Genomic DNA, 17045 nt, shown 5'->3' on the forward strand with positions numbered 1-17045 from the left:
ACTGAGAGAGCGAGAGAGAGAGAGAGAGAGATAGAGGCGACAGATCAGGGTGGGGGGTGGAGGTGCTGGAGGAGGGGGGGGGGGGACACACGCGGAGCTGCTGCAGCTGCTCCACAGTGTGGAGGCGGTCCGTGTTGTGCAGAGCCACCGTCCCTTCATGCTTCACCAGCAGAAACGATCCTCCGGAGGTCCCGCTCTCCTCCTGCAGGAGCGTGTGAGCCAGTGACATGGTTCGATCCCCAGCCGCGGAAAACAAATCCGTCCGCTTGTGTTGACGACCAGAAGAGGAAGGGAGCGATGAAGTTTGCGGTCGCGGTGTTGTGGTTCCTCTCCCTGGCTCCCGGGCAGCACACTGTGCAAGGTAAGAACCCGTGCTTTGGTAAGAATAAGAAACAAACGAAGAGTTTCAGGATGCGATCAGCACGTTGGATCCAGCTCGCACTTTTAAGCCAGCAAGGGGAAATGATGGAGGTCAGGTGAGAGGAGCAGGGGCGCTTTGGGGAATTATGAGTGGCTAGGAGCGCAGCGCCCCCCCGGGGAGCTGAGGAGAGGCTGTGGAAGAAGCTCCAGGAGACAAACGGGGGACCAGAGCACATTTAGTAAAGGGGGGGGGGGGGGGGGGGGTCCCCTTACATAATAAAGAAGTGATATGTTTAATGTCTCACAGGCTCTGATGAAAAGTGAGGGATGACATGTTGTGCCACTGTGGTGCTGAGCTACTGAACAATGCTCCAACTGCTGCATCTTTCCCTCTCTCACTCTTTGTGTTGATATCAGCTCTACCACTCTCATCTATGGAGTGGCTTTTGGCAGCACAGGCTGTGAACAAGCCCCCCCCTAGCCATGCGTGCCTGTGCCAAAGAGCGAAGAAGAGAGAGTCACAGGGGTGGGGGGATGACAAGTTGATGAATTTGATGAATTTATCTTCAGTGACCAAGTCGCTGCTGTCCCAGTGTCAGCCCGACACTTAGACACACAAGGAGGCACTTTTTAAACAGACACTAATCTTCCCGCAGAGGGCTTTTGATTAATGACGCTTTGTGGGAGCAGAATGAAAAGAGAAGATTTGATTCGATTTATATGCATATTAAAAAAAATCGGGAACCATACAGATTAGTGCAGGTCTCCAACAGATAACATTTGGATGTGTTTTCAGATTAATAATCAATAATCAAGAGTCATCACTCACTGTTTTGATGTGTGTTCTCTGCACACATCTGGTAACCTCTGTTCATGTGATGTTCACCATCTTTGACAATATGTGACCAACCAATTGGCATGTGCGCTCTAGCATTCCTCAAGGGTGTCAATGACTGATGGGGTTAACCATAGTGAGCAGCCTTAGTTCCCCCCCAGGGGCACCTGTCCTGTTGCATTGTGGGTAAACTAGAGCAAGGCTGCAGGTTAGATTGTAAAGCTTGCTTCCCCTCTCTGCTCTCTGTCTATGCTTCTCTTGTTTCTAGAATTAAAAATGTTCCCTGTTGCAAAAAACAAGGTTCAGCTCTTGGTTTCCCACATATGCTATTACCCCGCTCAGTGGTACATCCCACTGTGCATCCACAGTGTACAGATGGTTGCGATGTCAAAGTGATCGTACCACTGTGTCTCCAATGGGGTGTTTCAGCTTGAAGAGGAGGTAGGGTGTGTGTTTGTGCGCCGGGTCACCCCTGCGTCTTCATAAATCATCAGAAAACTCAAATTCATCTCTTGAACATGCGCATGCACAAATGCATTTTGTGCATCCACGCTGTGTGCGTTTTCTTCCCATGTCCTCTTTGTAGAAAAGACACACAAACGCACACTAATGCATCATAATGTCCTCACAGAGAGTCAACCCCATCCCCCCAGCCATCCGTCTGTAGGTTCCAATCAATATCATCTCCCCTTCACCTCTGCTCAATCAGCTATACAAGCATAGAAGCACACGCGCAATGGACGCACACACAAGCGCACACACACACACACACACACACACACACACACATACGCACCCACACACACGCACACACTAACAGGCACAGCCTCTATCTGAGGTAGGGAGCAGGCTCTCTAGAATAATCCATCCCGCTGTGTTTGACTAGTTTGGCTCCTGTGTTTTCGTTGATGAGGATCTTGAGACAGAGCTGCTTCCTGTAGAGATGGTAGATAGGATTCAGCTGATGCCCCATTTCAGCCCTTCACAAACTGAGTGCTGTGCTGGGGATCTGATGCAATGGGAGGTAATCAGTCTTAACAAGGCTTTTCATTTTAAATTCTGGTTACAAAACTGCATCTTTAGGAAAGGAAAGGACACATTTTTTTTGTGCAAAATATTTGCAGGAAATGGCTAAATCTTAACTCCTTTAAGACCATCCATACAGAACACACCGATGCACACAAGCACAAAAAAGAAAAAAAAGTTTTTCCTAAATATTCGGTGCTTATAGGACATTTCATTGATGTTATTCATTCACCATTCCCTAACCCCCTGACGCCTTATTGTTTTATTGAGTCACTATGAAAAACTCTTCAAACTCCAAACTCTAAATCCCTCCTCTCTGCAAACCTACGTACCCACAGATAAGTGATGACATCTACCACCTGCTGGCGCTCTGCAAAAAGAATCGTTTCATAGATCTGTCTCTGTACCTGTTGTCCAGTCTAAGCATTTCGTACATGCAATCATCCTCTCTTGCTGTCTGTGCTGCCTGATATTATTGGATTCAGCCAGTTGCCCTTGTCTGGCCCTGATGCAAACTGGCACTATAACAGTCCACCCTGACAATCTATAGCAGCCAAGGAGAGTGACCAGCTATCCTCCGTAAGCACCTGAAGTCAGGGGGCTCCACAAACAGTCGTCTGGCACCCCAATGCTTTTAGATGAAAGAGCAAGATCCGAGGCACCAGACAAAAAATCCATTACAGCTTCTCTAGTTTGGCTGTCAGTGCAGCTCATTTCAGTGCTGACTGACCAACCCCATTTACTGGTGAGTTTAACCAAGCTAGACCAGAATCCCTTTCCTGCGGTTGTTCTGGTTGTGCATTACCACGGAAACATGAAACCAATCAGTTGGCGAGGCTCGGTACCTTTTGTTCTACATAATTTCCATTTTGGATGATGGATTAGGTTCTTTTCTGTTCAGCACCAAATATTGAAAGCCCAAATGCAATATGTAGCCCTGCAGTGAAACTGCTATGCAATGAATACGGTATGTATGGTGCATATTCATCCTCAAGCTATTTTACAACCTCAACACATCCCTCCAAAGTTATCCGATGTTTCTTCACCATGGCCTCTGGCTTACCATTACAGTGTTAGCCTTCAAAAAGTTGAAATAAGCTCTGACTATAACATTTCTGACCTTGAATGTCAGCTTGCTCTCGGCTGTTATTTACCATTAAGGTCGTATATATATATTTTTTTTCTATGAAGACCCCAAATGTTTATTTATCCATCGCTGAAAAACCTTTTTTAACTTCTACATGAAAATGTTTTACTGAAAACCCACAGCGACAGATACATTGGAAAATGAATGATTAAAAACACATTGTGACCAGTTAGAATACATTTTGACTTGTAACTCTGTGCCATAAACTGATCGATAGAGTATCATGTTGTTGATTTTGGTGTTTTTATGGGATTTGTTGACAATAAGAAAGATAAAGATGAAACCGTCCTCATATTGAAAATAGCTGATAAAATGTTTGTAAAATCAGCCAAGGACAAACAGCTAGTTTACCTAATGTAACTCATTAAAACGTACACTTAACCAAACTGGTTTCAATTTTCACATGGATGTTCGAAATCCTAGTTGGAAAGTAAAAGGGACCCATGTGCATTTTAATGGGACATCCTTCATCTTTTCTTACTGCAGCCCTAAACCCAAGTCCCCACCCTGAAATAGCTCCTTGATAAAATGACAACCTAAACCAGAATAAAATAAAATTGTTGTTGTATGATTTCCTTCTTTTGCTGCATGTTTAAAGGCAGAGACATACTGCTGAACCCACCTCCTCTCTTGGCACTTACCACAGCAGCAGCAGCAGCAGCGCAGAGATGATCACTGCATGTGTGTCTACAAACATGTGGAATGTGAGGGGATGGGTCGGTCGGTATAAAGCCTCAGCTTAAGAGTCAAGTTGACATGGGAATTTGTTTTCTTCTCGCTATCTGTTTTGCTGTCTGTTGTCATTCCCCTTGCCGCTGTTAACTTCTGCTCACTGAGCTCCTCTCTGCCTCCTCGCTCTGTCTCTCTCAGAGACCGCAGGGAATCGCTCCGGGTCGCTCTGTCTCACTCTGTCCCTTATCAGCTCGCTCCACTCTTCTCCTCCAACCCCCATGGCTGAGCAGCCGCTGATTCGAACTTCTCATTTCTGTCTGTCTGCCTCTGATGCAGCACTGCAGCTACAGGCAGAGCCACATATCGCCCTCTTCTGTGGCCAACGCTCGGAGCTCCGAGCTTATTGAGCCGCTGAGTTACTGTGGGAGAAGCCTAAGTGCAAATACCACATAACGCTCCGAGCATCCAGAGTGACACAGTCAGCTTCAACTTAATTACACACAATGAGTAACAGAGAGAAGGGATAGGTCTTGCTGCAAGTACAATTGGACAGGACATCTGTTCTGTTGCTCTTGACTACTACACCAGACCAATTTGTTTTCCCTCAGTAGATGCACCTATAGAGTGGTTCTGACAGTTAAGTGAAAGCTAACCAAACTGAAGAGCACATTATACATTCCTTTCTCTGGGAAAAAGTGTATTTCCTGTAACTGTCTACCTAAGAGACCTGACATCTCCCAGCTGACTGCATTTGAACAGTGGCTGGCGCAGTGGAAGCGTGGTCCCGTCGCTGCACTGTCTCCTGCTCGGTGTTAGCGTCACTCTTTAACCGACTATCATGTCTTGTGCCTGACTGCACAAAGAGCTCTGAGCTCAGCTCTTCTCCCCTGGAAATTCATTCTGTCTGAGGTGATCATGTCAACATGATCATTTTGTCAGCCTTGGGAGCTTAGATGCATTCGCTCGGCCATGACCAGCTGTCAGGCAAGGGTTGACAGTATGTGAGTGTGTGTGTCTTTGACTCTTAGGGCCTGACTTAATTTTTCCTTCCACTTCCTTTTTGAGGCTCTGGAGAGGTGATTCACTTTGTTCATGCTCGACTGTGTCTCTGCATGTTCAGAGACATGTGAGACTGGGAAGAAGGACACATCTGTCTGTGCATCTGCGCACATGAATATTACATGTATGTGAGCTCACTATAATGAGAGCTACAGGGAACATTTATTTTCATTTTCAAATAACTTTTTTTAAATATAATAATTTGTATGATTTATTATCTGATATAGTTACCAACAGACCAAGGTTGTGGTTCCAGATGGCTTTCCCCCCCTAATTTACAGAGTTTAAAACACCAACACTTTTAAAGTGTAATGATTAAATTACACTTTGGTCCAGACTGAAGTATCTCAAAAACTATTAAATGGTTCATCAGAACATTTTTGTGCATACTAGGTGAACATTGGTGATCCCCTGTTTTCTTTCTCAATGGACTGGTTGATTCCCAAAACAAACTCTCTAATTATAAGTTTTGTGTTTTATGTGAGATGTCTAAACAGCTTGAGCAAGGTGGGAAATTTGACACATTCATTAATTGCTAAAGATGATTAGTAGCCAGTTTTCTAATCCCTCAATTTTTCATGTGCTGCCATGAGCAGGTCAAAATCTCAATTAATTAAATACTTTGGTTTATGAACAAAGACCTGCAAAACGAGTGACAGCCCCTTTGGCTTAAACGTGTCAACGTCAGGTGATAAGAAGTTGATGATAGCATGCTTCAACACTTAAAGGTCCAGTGTGTAAGATTTAGGTAAAAAGGGTCTATAGGCAGAAATTGAACAAATTGTACAAATAGTTTTTTTCTTTACCCTAAAATGCAACAGTTACTTGATAAATCACTGAGTTGATCAAAAGAAAATCTGCCTCAATTAATTATAACATTTAATGTTACCAAGTTGTCAGATGTGACAGTTTCAGGGATTATTTCATGTTTGAGTGGCTGAAGATGCTTGTTTTTCTTCAATATAAGTAGATGCCAAAGCAGATTAATTTACCATCACTTAATTACATCTACCAATTTCCGCACAACTCAAAAAGATAGACTCATAATGTTGTTTTTCGTGCCCATTAACATTTTCTCTCCCATGTTTCCTTCTTCTGTCTTCTGTCCTCGTCCCTCCAGCTCAGGAGGACGTTGTGTCGCTGGCTGAAATGGAGGACTTGTTAATGAGGAACCTTTTCAGGGGTTACCAGAAGTGGGTACGGCCCGTACAACACTCAAACGACACCATCACTGTCCGCTTCGGTCTCAAGATCTCACAGCTGGTCGATGTGGTAAGGAACAAAACTCAGATGTATGAACACACAAGCGGGAGGAAGAGTATGTAAATGTCAAGTTCTTTTAGGGTTTATTTATATGATGGGTCTTCAAGATAGCGACAAGAATATAAAGTTCATCTCTGCTCCAGACGTAGGAGGACAGTAAGAGAGTGAATCAGTCTCGCATTTGAAAACCCTCTCAAAAGCAAAATGTTGGTTCATTTATTTGACCATTTACAGGATTTTTGAAATTCCAAGGTCATATGTTCTATGTACTATGTTCTATGTTCGAGAGGCGGTGGACTAGTGGCAGAAACTTGGACTATGGGCAGAAAAGGTCTCTGGTTCGTCTCTGGTTCGACTCCACGGAGAAACAACAAAAAGACGAACCTGGATTGATCTGTCCAAAAATCCAAGAGGATTCTCCCTACCCTGTCTAGTGCCCCTGAGCAAGGCACCTTACTCCCCCAACATCTGCTCCCCGTGCGCCGTACATGGCTGCTCACTGCTCTGTGTGTCCTGCACCAGATGGGTTAAAAGCAGAGGTTAAATTTCCCTACCTGCAAGAGTGTTCCTGTGCATGTCTGTGCATGTGTTTTGGAAAAATAAATGTATCTTAATCTTATCTCTATCTACCACTTTCGGGGATTTTGGAAAAGAAACATATAAAAAAGTTTAAAATGTAAAATCTGACTTAAATATTCGGTGAACTCAACAGTTCAGTTATACTTGGTGAATTTCTTTTCTGAACATAAGCATCTAAATGGAGTTACAAAACCTGCCAGGGGGTTACTTTAATAATTCATTAATTTGTAGGCCGAAACCTAACCAAAACCATGAGTTAGTTGTAAATAAGAGGACGTAAACTCCCTCCGGGTTTTTAAATGTACAAAAAATAAATAAAAGGACTGAGGGAATGACTTCAGTTATCTTAATGATGTCACCCGTTCTGTACTTACCATTCATTATGTATTATATTCATATTAGATAGATGAGTGTATTTTAACTGTCTGGGCAATTATCACATCCTCAGTGTCCTTGAGCAAACTGGAGCTAAAAATTGCCTTATGTAACAGAGCTCATATAATTATGTTATGTCCCTCTGAAGGTTTTGTTTTTGAACAAAAAGAGAAAAGGACAGAGGGGAGGAAGTAAAGCTGAACACCGCTAATAAGAACAGGAGGAAAAGACAAAGAAGGGTAGAGAGGAGCGGTTATTAGGGGGAGGTCAACGGAGGAACTGTCAGACAGAGGACACACACTGAGTGAGAATGACTGCAAGGGTAAATTAGTCGGAGGGTGAGGAGCCCTGGGATTTAAGGGGCCGATGACAGGAAAAGAGAGGTGAAGAGAAGAGAGAGGAAGAAAGGTTAAGAGGGAGGTCCAAAGTGGTCCTTTGTAGCAGCAGAGGAATAATGAGGCCCATCAGGCTGAGAGGAACCAGATCACATGTATTATTTACACAAGGACACACACACTCACACACAGCTCATCCTAACTCCACAGAGGGTCACATTTTGACTACATCAGCATTTGATGTTTGTACTCTTGCCATGCAGAAATACTGTTCAGGATAGCGCCATCTTGTGGTATTATAGTTAAACTAATGTTATAATCCATAGATCTCTTTGCACAGAGGATGGGTACACAATCAGCACCCTGCCCCCCCCTTATCTCGCTACACCACCCTCTGTGTCACTGTCAGTTATTATTGAACCTTAAAATGTGAAAACGTTATACTGAGCAACAGAGGCAGCAGCACCATGCTAGTTTTGCCAGTGGTGTTGCTCATTGTGTTGTAACTTAAGCATATCGCTATTTAAATATTGTATATAAATGCTATAGACACTTAACCCCTGAGTTGTTCATTTCATAGTGGCAACCTAGAGAAGCAATTAACCAAGTTAATTAAGTGCTTTCTAACTTGGCTTAATAAGTATTTTCTTTAATCCCGCTCAACTTTTTGTCTCCAGCTTCTGGTTTGCTCTTCACCTCATCATTAGCCTTTTTTATCGTTTCGAAGGAAGCACCACAAAGATTTCTAACTTCCACTCTTTCTTCCTGCAGGATGAAAAGAACCAGCTGATGACAACAAACGTCTGGCTCTGGCAGGTAAATGATGAAACCTAGTATTCAGAGATACCAGATTTTGCAGATGAGCTGCTCTGAAATATCCTTTTAAACTTCTAAATATCTTAATTAGAACAAACTGAGAAGATATAAAACTTGTCTCTAACAAAATGAGGTTTAAAACTGGACTTTTCCTTTTATTAAATACCATTTATTCATTATTCATTCTCCGTCTAAAGGCAACTTTTGAAATAAGAGCCACAGGCTCTGAAACACTCTGCAATACCCTGATCTAAAGCAGGCTTAGTCAGTAGCTTCTATCAAAGCTCAAAACGTACTTTCATCGTACTTTTCCCCTGATTTGACATAATTCTAGTTCTTGTAATATATAATGGTAAAAGTTCTGTCACACATCAAGTATTCTTTTATTTATTCACTTATGACTTTGTTTTAAGGTTTTAATTCATGTACAGTGCCTTGCATAAGTATTCACCCCCCTTGGACTTTTTCCCATTATGTACTGTTACTAACTGGAATTCAAATAGACTTAAATAAACTTTTTCCTGTTTGATCAACAAAACATGCATAGTACTTTGGAGGTGCAAAATAAATTTTATTGTGACACAAACAATAATGAGAACAAAAAAGTTGACATCTGTTGAGTGCATAAGTATTCACCCCCCTGTGTCAATACTTGGTAGAACCCCCTTTCGCTGCAATTACAGCTGCAAGTCTTTTGGGGTATGTCTCTACCAGCTTTGCACATCTAGAGATGGAAAGGTTTGTCCATTCTTCTTGGCAAAAAAGATGAAGCTCAGTCAGATTGGATGGAGACCGTCTGTGAACCGCAATCTTCAAGTCTTGCTATAGATTCTCTATTGGATTGAGGTCTGGGCTTTGACTGGGCCATTTTAAGACATTAACATTCTTTAATCCAAACCATTCCTTTGTAGCTCTGGCTGTATGTTTAGGGTCATTGTCCTGCTGGAAGATGAACCTCCGCCCCAGTCTCAAGTCTTTTGCAGACTGCATCAGATTTTCTTCAAGGATTTCCCTGTATTTGGCTCCATCCATCTTTCCCTCTATTCTGACCAGTTTCCCTGTACCTGCTGAAGAGAAGCATCCCCACAGCATGATGCTACCACCACCATGTTTCACTGTTGGGATGGTGGGCTCAGGGTGATGGGCAGTGTTGGGTTTTCGCCACACATAGCGTTTTGCATTGAGGCCAAAAAGTTCAATTTTGGTCTCATCTGACCAGAGCACCTTCTTCCACATGTTTGCTGTGTCTCCCACATGGCTTCTGGCAAACTCCAAACGGGATTTTTTATGGATCCCTTTCAACAATGACTTTCTTCTTGCCACTCTTCCATAAAGGCCAGATTTGTGGAGTAGACGACTAATAGTTGTCCTGTGGACAGATTCTCCCACCTCAGCTGTGGATCTCTGCAACTCCTCCAGAGTAACCATGGGCCTCCTGGTTGCTTCTCTGATTAATTTTCTCCTTGTCCGACTCTTCAGTTTGGGTGGACGGCCTCCTCTTGGTAGGTTTGCGATTGTGCCATATTCTTTCCATTTTCTTATGATGGATTTTATGGTGCTCAGAGAGATGTTCAAAGCTCTGGATATTTTTTTATAACCTAACCCTGCTTCATATTTCTCCACAACTTTATCCCTGACCTGTTTGGTGAGCTCCTTGGTCTTCATGATGCTGTTTGTTCAGTAATGATCTCCAACAAACTCTGAGTCCGTCACAGAACAGGTGTATTTATACTGAGATTAAATTGCAGACAGGTGGACCCTATTTACTAATTACGTGACTTGCAAATGTGACTTGTGAATGCAATTGGTCGCACCAGATCTTTGTTAGGGGTTTCACAGTAAAGGGGGTGAATACATATGCACTCAACACTTTTCAGATTTTTATTTGTAAATAATTGTGAAATCCATGTAATATTTCCCCCCACTTCCAAATTATGCACTATTTTGTGTTGGTCCATTACATAAACTCACGATGAAATACATTTTAATCTGTGGTTATACCATGACAAAATGTAGAAAAGTCCAAAGGGGGTGAATACTTATGCAAGGCACTGTATTTTTATTAAGATTTTTTTCTGTGTTTTGAAGTGTGGTTTAAAGATATTGCTACTATTATTATTATTATTATTATTATTATTATTATTATTTATTCATTCATATCATATCAATGCAGCTGCACTGTAATTATTAATTTCTTATTTAATCAGTTAAATAGAATTCTAGCAAATTTTTCTAGCCTACTCTTTCTGTTTTATGTGGGGTTTTATATTGCCCTGTGTTTCTCTCACTCATGTAATGCACTTTGGACGCCTTCATTGAAATTAACAAATAAATAAATACAAATTAATTAATTTACTCAATAAGCTGTTAAATTAAAGATGTACAAACATGGTTTTGGATAAGGCGATAAACATGTTGGGGAGGATAAACATACCAGAAAAGCTATGGTTGTTTCCAATGGCTGTCAGTTTGTTAATCTGGTGCTGTCCATGGTGCTGAATTTACAAGCCTATTATCGAATCATTCTAAAATGCATTGTTGTGTTCTTCTTTTTTAAGGAGTGGATTGATGTGAAGCTGAAGTGGGACCCAGATGACTATGCAGGTATTACCTCCATCAGAGTGCCTTCAGAGACAATATGGCTGCCAGACATTGTCCTCTATGAAAAGTGAGTTATGAAGCACTTTGCACATATCAGTAGCACTCTCTGAGGTTTGTTAACGTAATCAGTTTTACTTTCCTCTTTGCTGTCTATGCCTCTTATCCATCTCTCACCCATCTACTCACAGTGCTGACGGTCGCTTTGAGGGTTCCCTGATGACCAAAGCCATTGTGCGCTGGGACGGCACCATAACTTGGACTCCACCTGCCAGCTACAAGTCCTCCTGCACCATGGACGTCACCTTCTTCCCATTCGACCGACAGAATTGCCCCATGAAGTTCGCCTCCTGGACATACGATGGAAACATGGTGGACCTGGTACTGGTTGATCACTATGTGGACCGCAAAGATTTCTTCGATAACGGCGAGTGGGAGATCCTCAACGCCACAGGGATGAGAGGGAGCAGGAGGGATGAGGTGTACTGGTACCCGTTTGTCACCTACTCCTTCATCCTTAAGAGGTTGCCCTTGTTCTACACCCTCTTCCTCATCATCCCGTGCCTCGGCCTATCCTTTCTCACTGTGCTGGTGTTTTATTTGCCATCGGACGAAGGAGAGAAACTGTCACTTTCCACATCTGTGCTGGTGTCGCTCACTGTGTTCCTCCTGGTCATAGAGGAAATCATCCCTTCATCCTCAAAGGTGGGTAGTCTGAACGGTTGTTCTGTTGAGAGATAAGTTCATTCTGAAGTTTCTACTGTGCTGTGTGTTTTTTTTAATCTTCCCTGTTTTATCCTAATTGAAATCTTAATTGCAACATATCCTAATTAACACAGATCACAGCCACAGTCCTATCCATTACCTGCAGTTTACACTAAATGTCAACCCAATTAACATACTATTGACTTGAGTCCAATAGAGATCTCCGTTGAAAAAGGGGGCTTATTTACGACAAAGCAATTCCCATTATGGAGCCCAAATTCTCTATTATGGATTATTTATTTTTTATTATAGACAATACAGATTAAGATTATAGCAGTAAAGTGAATGTGGGACATAAACACAGATAAAGTACTTGTACTGCATTAGGAGACTAATCAATGATAATAATAATGACAATATATATTCACCTTTCAAAAGAAACTTACCATGCTTTGTAAATAAACCTAGAAATTAAAACATATCTGCATTACCGTTTCAAAAGGAGCCATAGTATAATTTTTTTATAATAGAATTGCCTAAAATACCTGAAAGAATTCATATGAATGCATTTTTATTAAATCAAAACCAAATAACTGTAAAAAATAGTGACTATATTATACAGATAGTAACACAGGAGTGGTTCTACAGCCTAGGAACCTTTGTTTTTTCTACACCATTTTTAAACGGTCCACATGACTGAGCTATCATTATGCCAAAACTAGAGCTCATACCTCCACGCAGGCCCCACAGTCCCATTAAATTCAATCAAGCTGCACAATTTCTCATCGAGACCACTTCCCTGAATTGTGTTACCCATACTGCATCCTTCCACCTGGTTTTGTGGAGTAATTTTTGTATCATCTTAGTGATAATAATAAACAAGCCAGCAAACGGACAGGGGTGAAAACAAAACCTTCTTGGTTGAACTTTCAACACGCAGCTCTACAACCCTCACCGTGAAGCCACGATGGCCAATCAGCAGCCTGGAAAAGTTATTAGCAGCTCTGACAGACTAACAACAATGATTTTAGAAATGTTTTCAAAATTACCCATGTACTTATGGACAAGACATCAGACGGGGGGGTTCTAGAGTTTAGGGGCTCTGAGGAACAACCAGAGACACGCTGCCCATTGATCTGAAGCTGTGCTCTGGCTCTAGGGCTGCAGCAATTCACCAACGTAATTAGGAGCTGAGATACGAAGTGATCAGTAAAATCTAAAAATGAACTTCAGAGCTGACTGGTAAGAGAGTGATAAGAGGAAAGAACGGGAATTGTTTAATTGTGTCCCTTATCATTAGTCAAAGACGAGTAGGAGTGTTTCGACCTAATTGAATCGGGACATTGATTTATGGCTGACGTCTGATCGTAGAGAAATGCAATAATTAAGACGAGATGATTTATGAGCTTGGATGACCTTCCAAAGATCGGTATGAGGAAGGAGCGACCTACGTTTAGAGATGCTCCTCAATCACAGGAATCATGTCTGCACAACTCTTCTGATGGATATCCAATGCAGCCAATGTCTTATTTAGATGAATAGTGCTGGTGTAATTCTACAACACACACACTAATAAAGTATGTTTTCAAGTAGACATAACAAAATATACCTCTGTCCCTTTTTCTGTCCCAGGTAATCCCTCTCATTGGAGAGTACCTGCTCTTTATCATGATTTTTGTCACCTTCTCCATCATCGTTACCGTCTTCGTCATTAACGTCCACCACCGCTCCTCTGCCAGCTACCATCCCATGGCCCCCTGGGTAAAGAGCCTCTTCCTTCAGAAACTGCCCAGACTCTTGTGTATGAGGGGCCACACTGACAGGTACTACAGATAATACGGGATACGGGCCCTCCCCTTCTCTACTCTTATCATCTCATCGCATTATTATATACCAACCCATTGTCCATCCCTTTACTGGCTATACTAGCCCCATGCACAGACTTTATCACTACATATTCTTATATATTTATATATTTATATACATATATTTTTCTGTTGTTTTTATATACATATATTTTTCTGTTGTTTTTATATAGATATATTTTATTGCACTATCCACTCCAGCAGCAACAGCACACTTTCCTACTGGACACTGACACAATCACATTATTGCATTCCATTCCTGTATCTGTAAATATGTTCTCTGTATGTGATTTATGTATGTATGTCAGTGATGTGTCTAAGTGTATAAGCTACTGGATGATCTAAATTTCCCACGGGATTAATAAAGTATCCATCTTTCTATCTATCTATTCAATATCTGAAAAGTATTTGAACTTTAACTGTTTCCATTTTTTGCAGATACCACTATCCAGATATGGAGATGACCAGCCCGGAGCCGAAGGCCAAGAAAGGCGCAGGAAGGAGGGGGGTCCCCGGCCACAGTGCCAGTCAACAGAGGAAGGAGGACGAGAACCAAGCCTGGCTGGCCATGCTGGAGAAAGCCACGAGTTCAGTGCGCTACATCAGCCGTCACATCAAAAAGGAGCACTTCATCCGAGAGGTGTGAGAGCGAGCTGACATGACGGATAGTGTTGGATGAATGTGTTTCAGTGCATGTTGTGTTACATTTAACACTTTTACATTGTTACCGCCAACCTAAAATGTGTCTCCTGAATTAAACGCTTCAACAGATAAGTGAGTTGTGTTGTGACCTGGCTGCAGAATATTTTCACTGTGAACCCGCTTGAAGCTGAAAGAGTCTGCAGACTTTTGTCTCACTTGCTGCGCCTGTCTGTCTCCCTTATCTGTCTCTCTCTCCCTCTCAGGTCGTACAAGACTGGAAGTTTGTGGCTCAGGTGCTGGACAGGATCTTCCTCTGGGCCTTCCTCACGGTGTCAATACTGGGAACTGTTCTCATCTTCACCCCTGCTCTGCAGTTGTACTTCAGCTCGCCATGAATACACACACGAACACTCTCCAAAAACTGCTCATCCCTGTTCTTCAGTTGTTTTGAATGATAATTTATTGATAGTGCTCAATATAACATTCATTATGTACATTTCTATTGTATGAACGAGCTCTAGCTGAAAACCTTTACCTCCCTGCAGTTCGGCCTGCAGCCTGTAATGACAACTGGACACTGTAGTGTTCTAAATGCAACTAATCTTATTTGTTGGAGCACAGAGGAGTAAAAGCAATAAGCAGGTTATAGTAGCGTGTATGATTTAAAATATTCATGTTTGTTTTCGTGTAACATTGTCATTAAACATGTAACAACATGCACAATATCACTCCATGCATAATGAGTTGTTTTGTGTGTCTCATTCACCTTGTCGTCCCAGCTGGACTCTACTGTATGTGCTGTAAAGATGATCTCAATAAAAAGAAATCTGATGTAAGAAGTCTGAATTTCATACTCAGTCGATGCTTACATCCAGGCAATCGATGATCTCAGGGGGCCCAACATTCTAAGGGGGACCAGTGGGAGTTGCTACTGGTTACAATGTTATAATGTTAGCTGTAAAGATTGCCTTGTAATACTATTTACCGCACTGAAGTACATACGACTAATAATTATCTCATGGTTTAATTTTGTAGAAGAGCACTTACAGACATACTCAAAGCTTTTATTATGCCCTCATTATTTCAGTCTATATTCAGTATAATTAATTCCCTTGCGATCGGAGACACAGCCTGAGCCAACACCTGCCACATTGTTCAATTGTATACAAAAATCTTATGAACTATATAAAAGTTAATTTCTTTTCTGTTAAAATGTTTACATCCCAAGTAATATTAAATGAGCAGCAGTCTTATATATTGCTCATGGAATAGAATAAATAGTGAAATCTGGCTGAAATGAGAATAATATTCTTCGGATGCAGTTGAGCATTATTATGAGCCTATAATAATGAGAGTTTAGTATCAGGGATAGAGAATAAACAAAATTATGGCAGATTTACTCTCGTTAGTTGATTTCAACCCTAATAAATGTAAAAAAAATGATAAAATAAAACATCCTGTTGATTGTTCAAAAGTAAATAAAGACCTAAAAAAGGCTAAAGCTTCGCCACTTGTTTTGATATATTGATCGGAAATAGACTAGGTTCTGTTATTTTACTGCAGTACGGGTCATGATCTGATCAAAGTCTAATCTTTACAAACTTTTATTTCTTTAAGACTACATTTCATCTTTTCGGGCCTTGACCCTGTTGATACCATGAACTCGCAGACCACATGGACTGGGTGTATTAGGTTTGGTGTACTTACATAGCATCAACACTACATGGCAGCAAACCTCTTTTATTGTTCGGCAGATATCTCTGCTTGACCATTTCCAAGCCCTGTTGACAGGATAAATATTAGTTATTATGCTGCTGCAGCACAGATGCATATTTATTGCATATTTATGTATTAATTACCTTCTTGCGACCATGTTCTCACACTAATGATAGATCTTAATTCCAACATCAGCCTGGATGAGTCACTGTATATTTGAGTGTGGTGTAGTCATTATGTGTCTGACAGAGCGACGTGTTCATACAGTGATGGAGAAAATAAAATCATGTCTGTGAAGCTTAAAGTGTCCAAATATTGTTTTGTTTTTGAGCAAATATTTGTAGTGGAGAGATGTTGTAGGTCGCACATCATTACAATATCTGTTCTACCCTGTGCTGATGGTTTTGCTTAAGGACGCAAACTAATTTGTCATTACAAAACGAGACAGCAGCTCGTTCATTAACCTTATCTATTGTCCTTTATAGGTTGTCTGTCCAAACTGTCCAAAACTAGCAGTTCTCAGCTGCTGTCACTTTCTTGTAGAGCCCACAGGCTTTTGTCAGCCACCAAAACTTGTTACAAGTGTCAGTGCCTGGTGATATCATAGTGTTTTGTGCTTTGGCCTAGTTTCTTGGGGACATGAGTTTGTTCTCTGTCTTATTAAAAATGGCTGGCATGCTTAAGTGAAAGCCTCTCTCCTGTTTCCCCGCACTTGAACAGTCTGACCTCAGCTATTCTCCTCTATTATTCACAGCTACAGATCTGACTCAGGCAGACAGGTGTGTGTGTGTGTGTGTGTGTGTGTGTGTGTGTGTGTGTGCGTGCGTGCGTGCGTGTCTGTGCGAGTGTGAGACAGCGTGAGGGAGCACAAGAAGGGGACAGTGTGCACGTGTGTGTCTGTTTGTTTATACTCTCAGGAGTCCACATAAATAAACAAGCTCAGGTCTTTGAATGGAGAAGACCTGTGACCTAATGCAAATCATCCAAAATATTTTAAAGGGGAATTATTTATCCTCCAAATATTTCATGTATTTAATTCCTCTGGTTGAGTT

General features: G+C 41.7%; 1 protein-coding gene across 2 annotated transcripts; it reads left to right on the plus strand.

Moving 5' to 3' along the window:
- The first annotated feature begins 294 nt into the window (after positions 1-294).
- chrnb3a (cholinergic receptor nicotinic beta 3 subunit a) lies at positions 295-14672 on the plus strand. Of its 2 annotated transcripts, none has more exons than XM_053419608.1 (8): positions 295-361; positions 6220-6371; positions 8423-8467; positions 11026-11135; positions 11257-11770; positions 13403-13593; positions 14074-14275; positions 14541-14672. In XM_053419608.1, the coding sequence occupies exons 1-8, from the start codon at positions 298-300 to the stop codon at positions 14670-14672; spliced, it is 1410 nt and encodes a 469-aa protein (XP_053275583.1). In that variant the 5' UTR covers positions 295-297. The 2 variants fall into 2 exon arrangements, with proteins under 2 accessions (XP_053275583.1, XP_053275584.1); XM_053419609.1 differs by lacking the exon at positions 295-361 and adding an exon at positions 1903-1926 and having other exon boundaries at positions 6225-6371.
- The last annotated feature ends 2373 nt before the right edge of the window (positions 14673-17045 follow it).

Source organism: Pleuronectes platessa, chromosome 3 (assembly GCF_947347685.1).
Source record: "Pleuronectes platessa chromosome 3, fPlePla1.1, whole genome shotgun sequence".
NCBI classification, from domain to species: Eukaryota; Metazoa; Chordata; class Actinopteri; order Pleuronectiformes; family Pleuronectidae; genus Pleuronectes; species Pleuronectes platessa.

Excerpts from the sequence above, each read along its gene's own strand:
- chrnb3a (XM_053419608.1), top strand. The coding sequence starts at position 298 with ATGAAGTTTGCGGTCGCGGTGTTGTGGTTCCTCTCCCTGGCTCCCGGG. Across the intron at positions 8,468-11,025 it reads CAAACGTCTGGCTCTGGCAG|GAGTGGATTGATGTGAAGCT; the intron begins GTAAATGATGAA and ends TTCTTTTTTAAG. Across the intron at positions 11,771-13,402 it reads TCATCCCTTCATCCTCAAAG|GTAATCCCTCTCATTGGAGA; the intron begins GTGGGTAGTCTG and ends TTTCTGTCCCAG.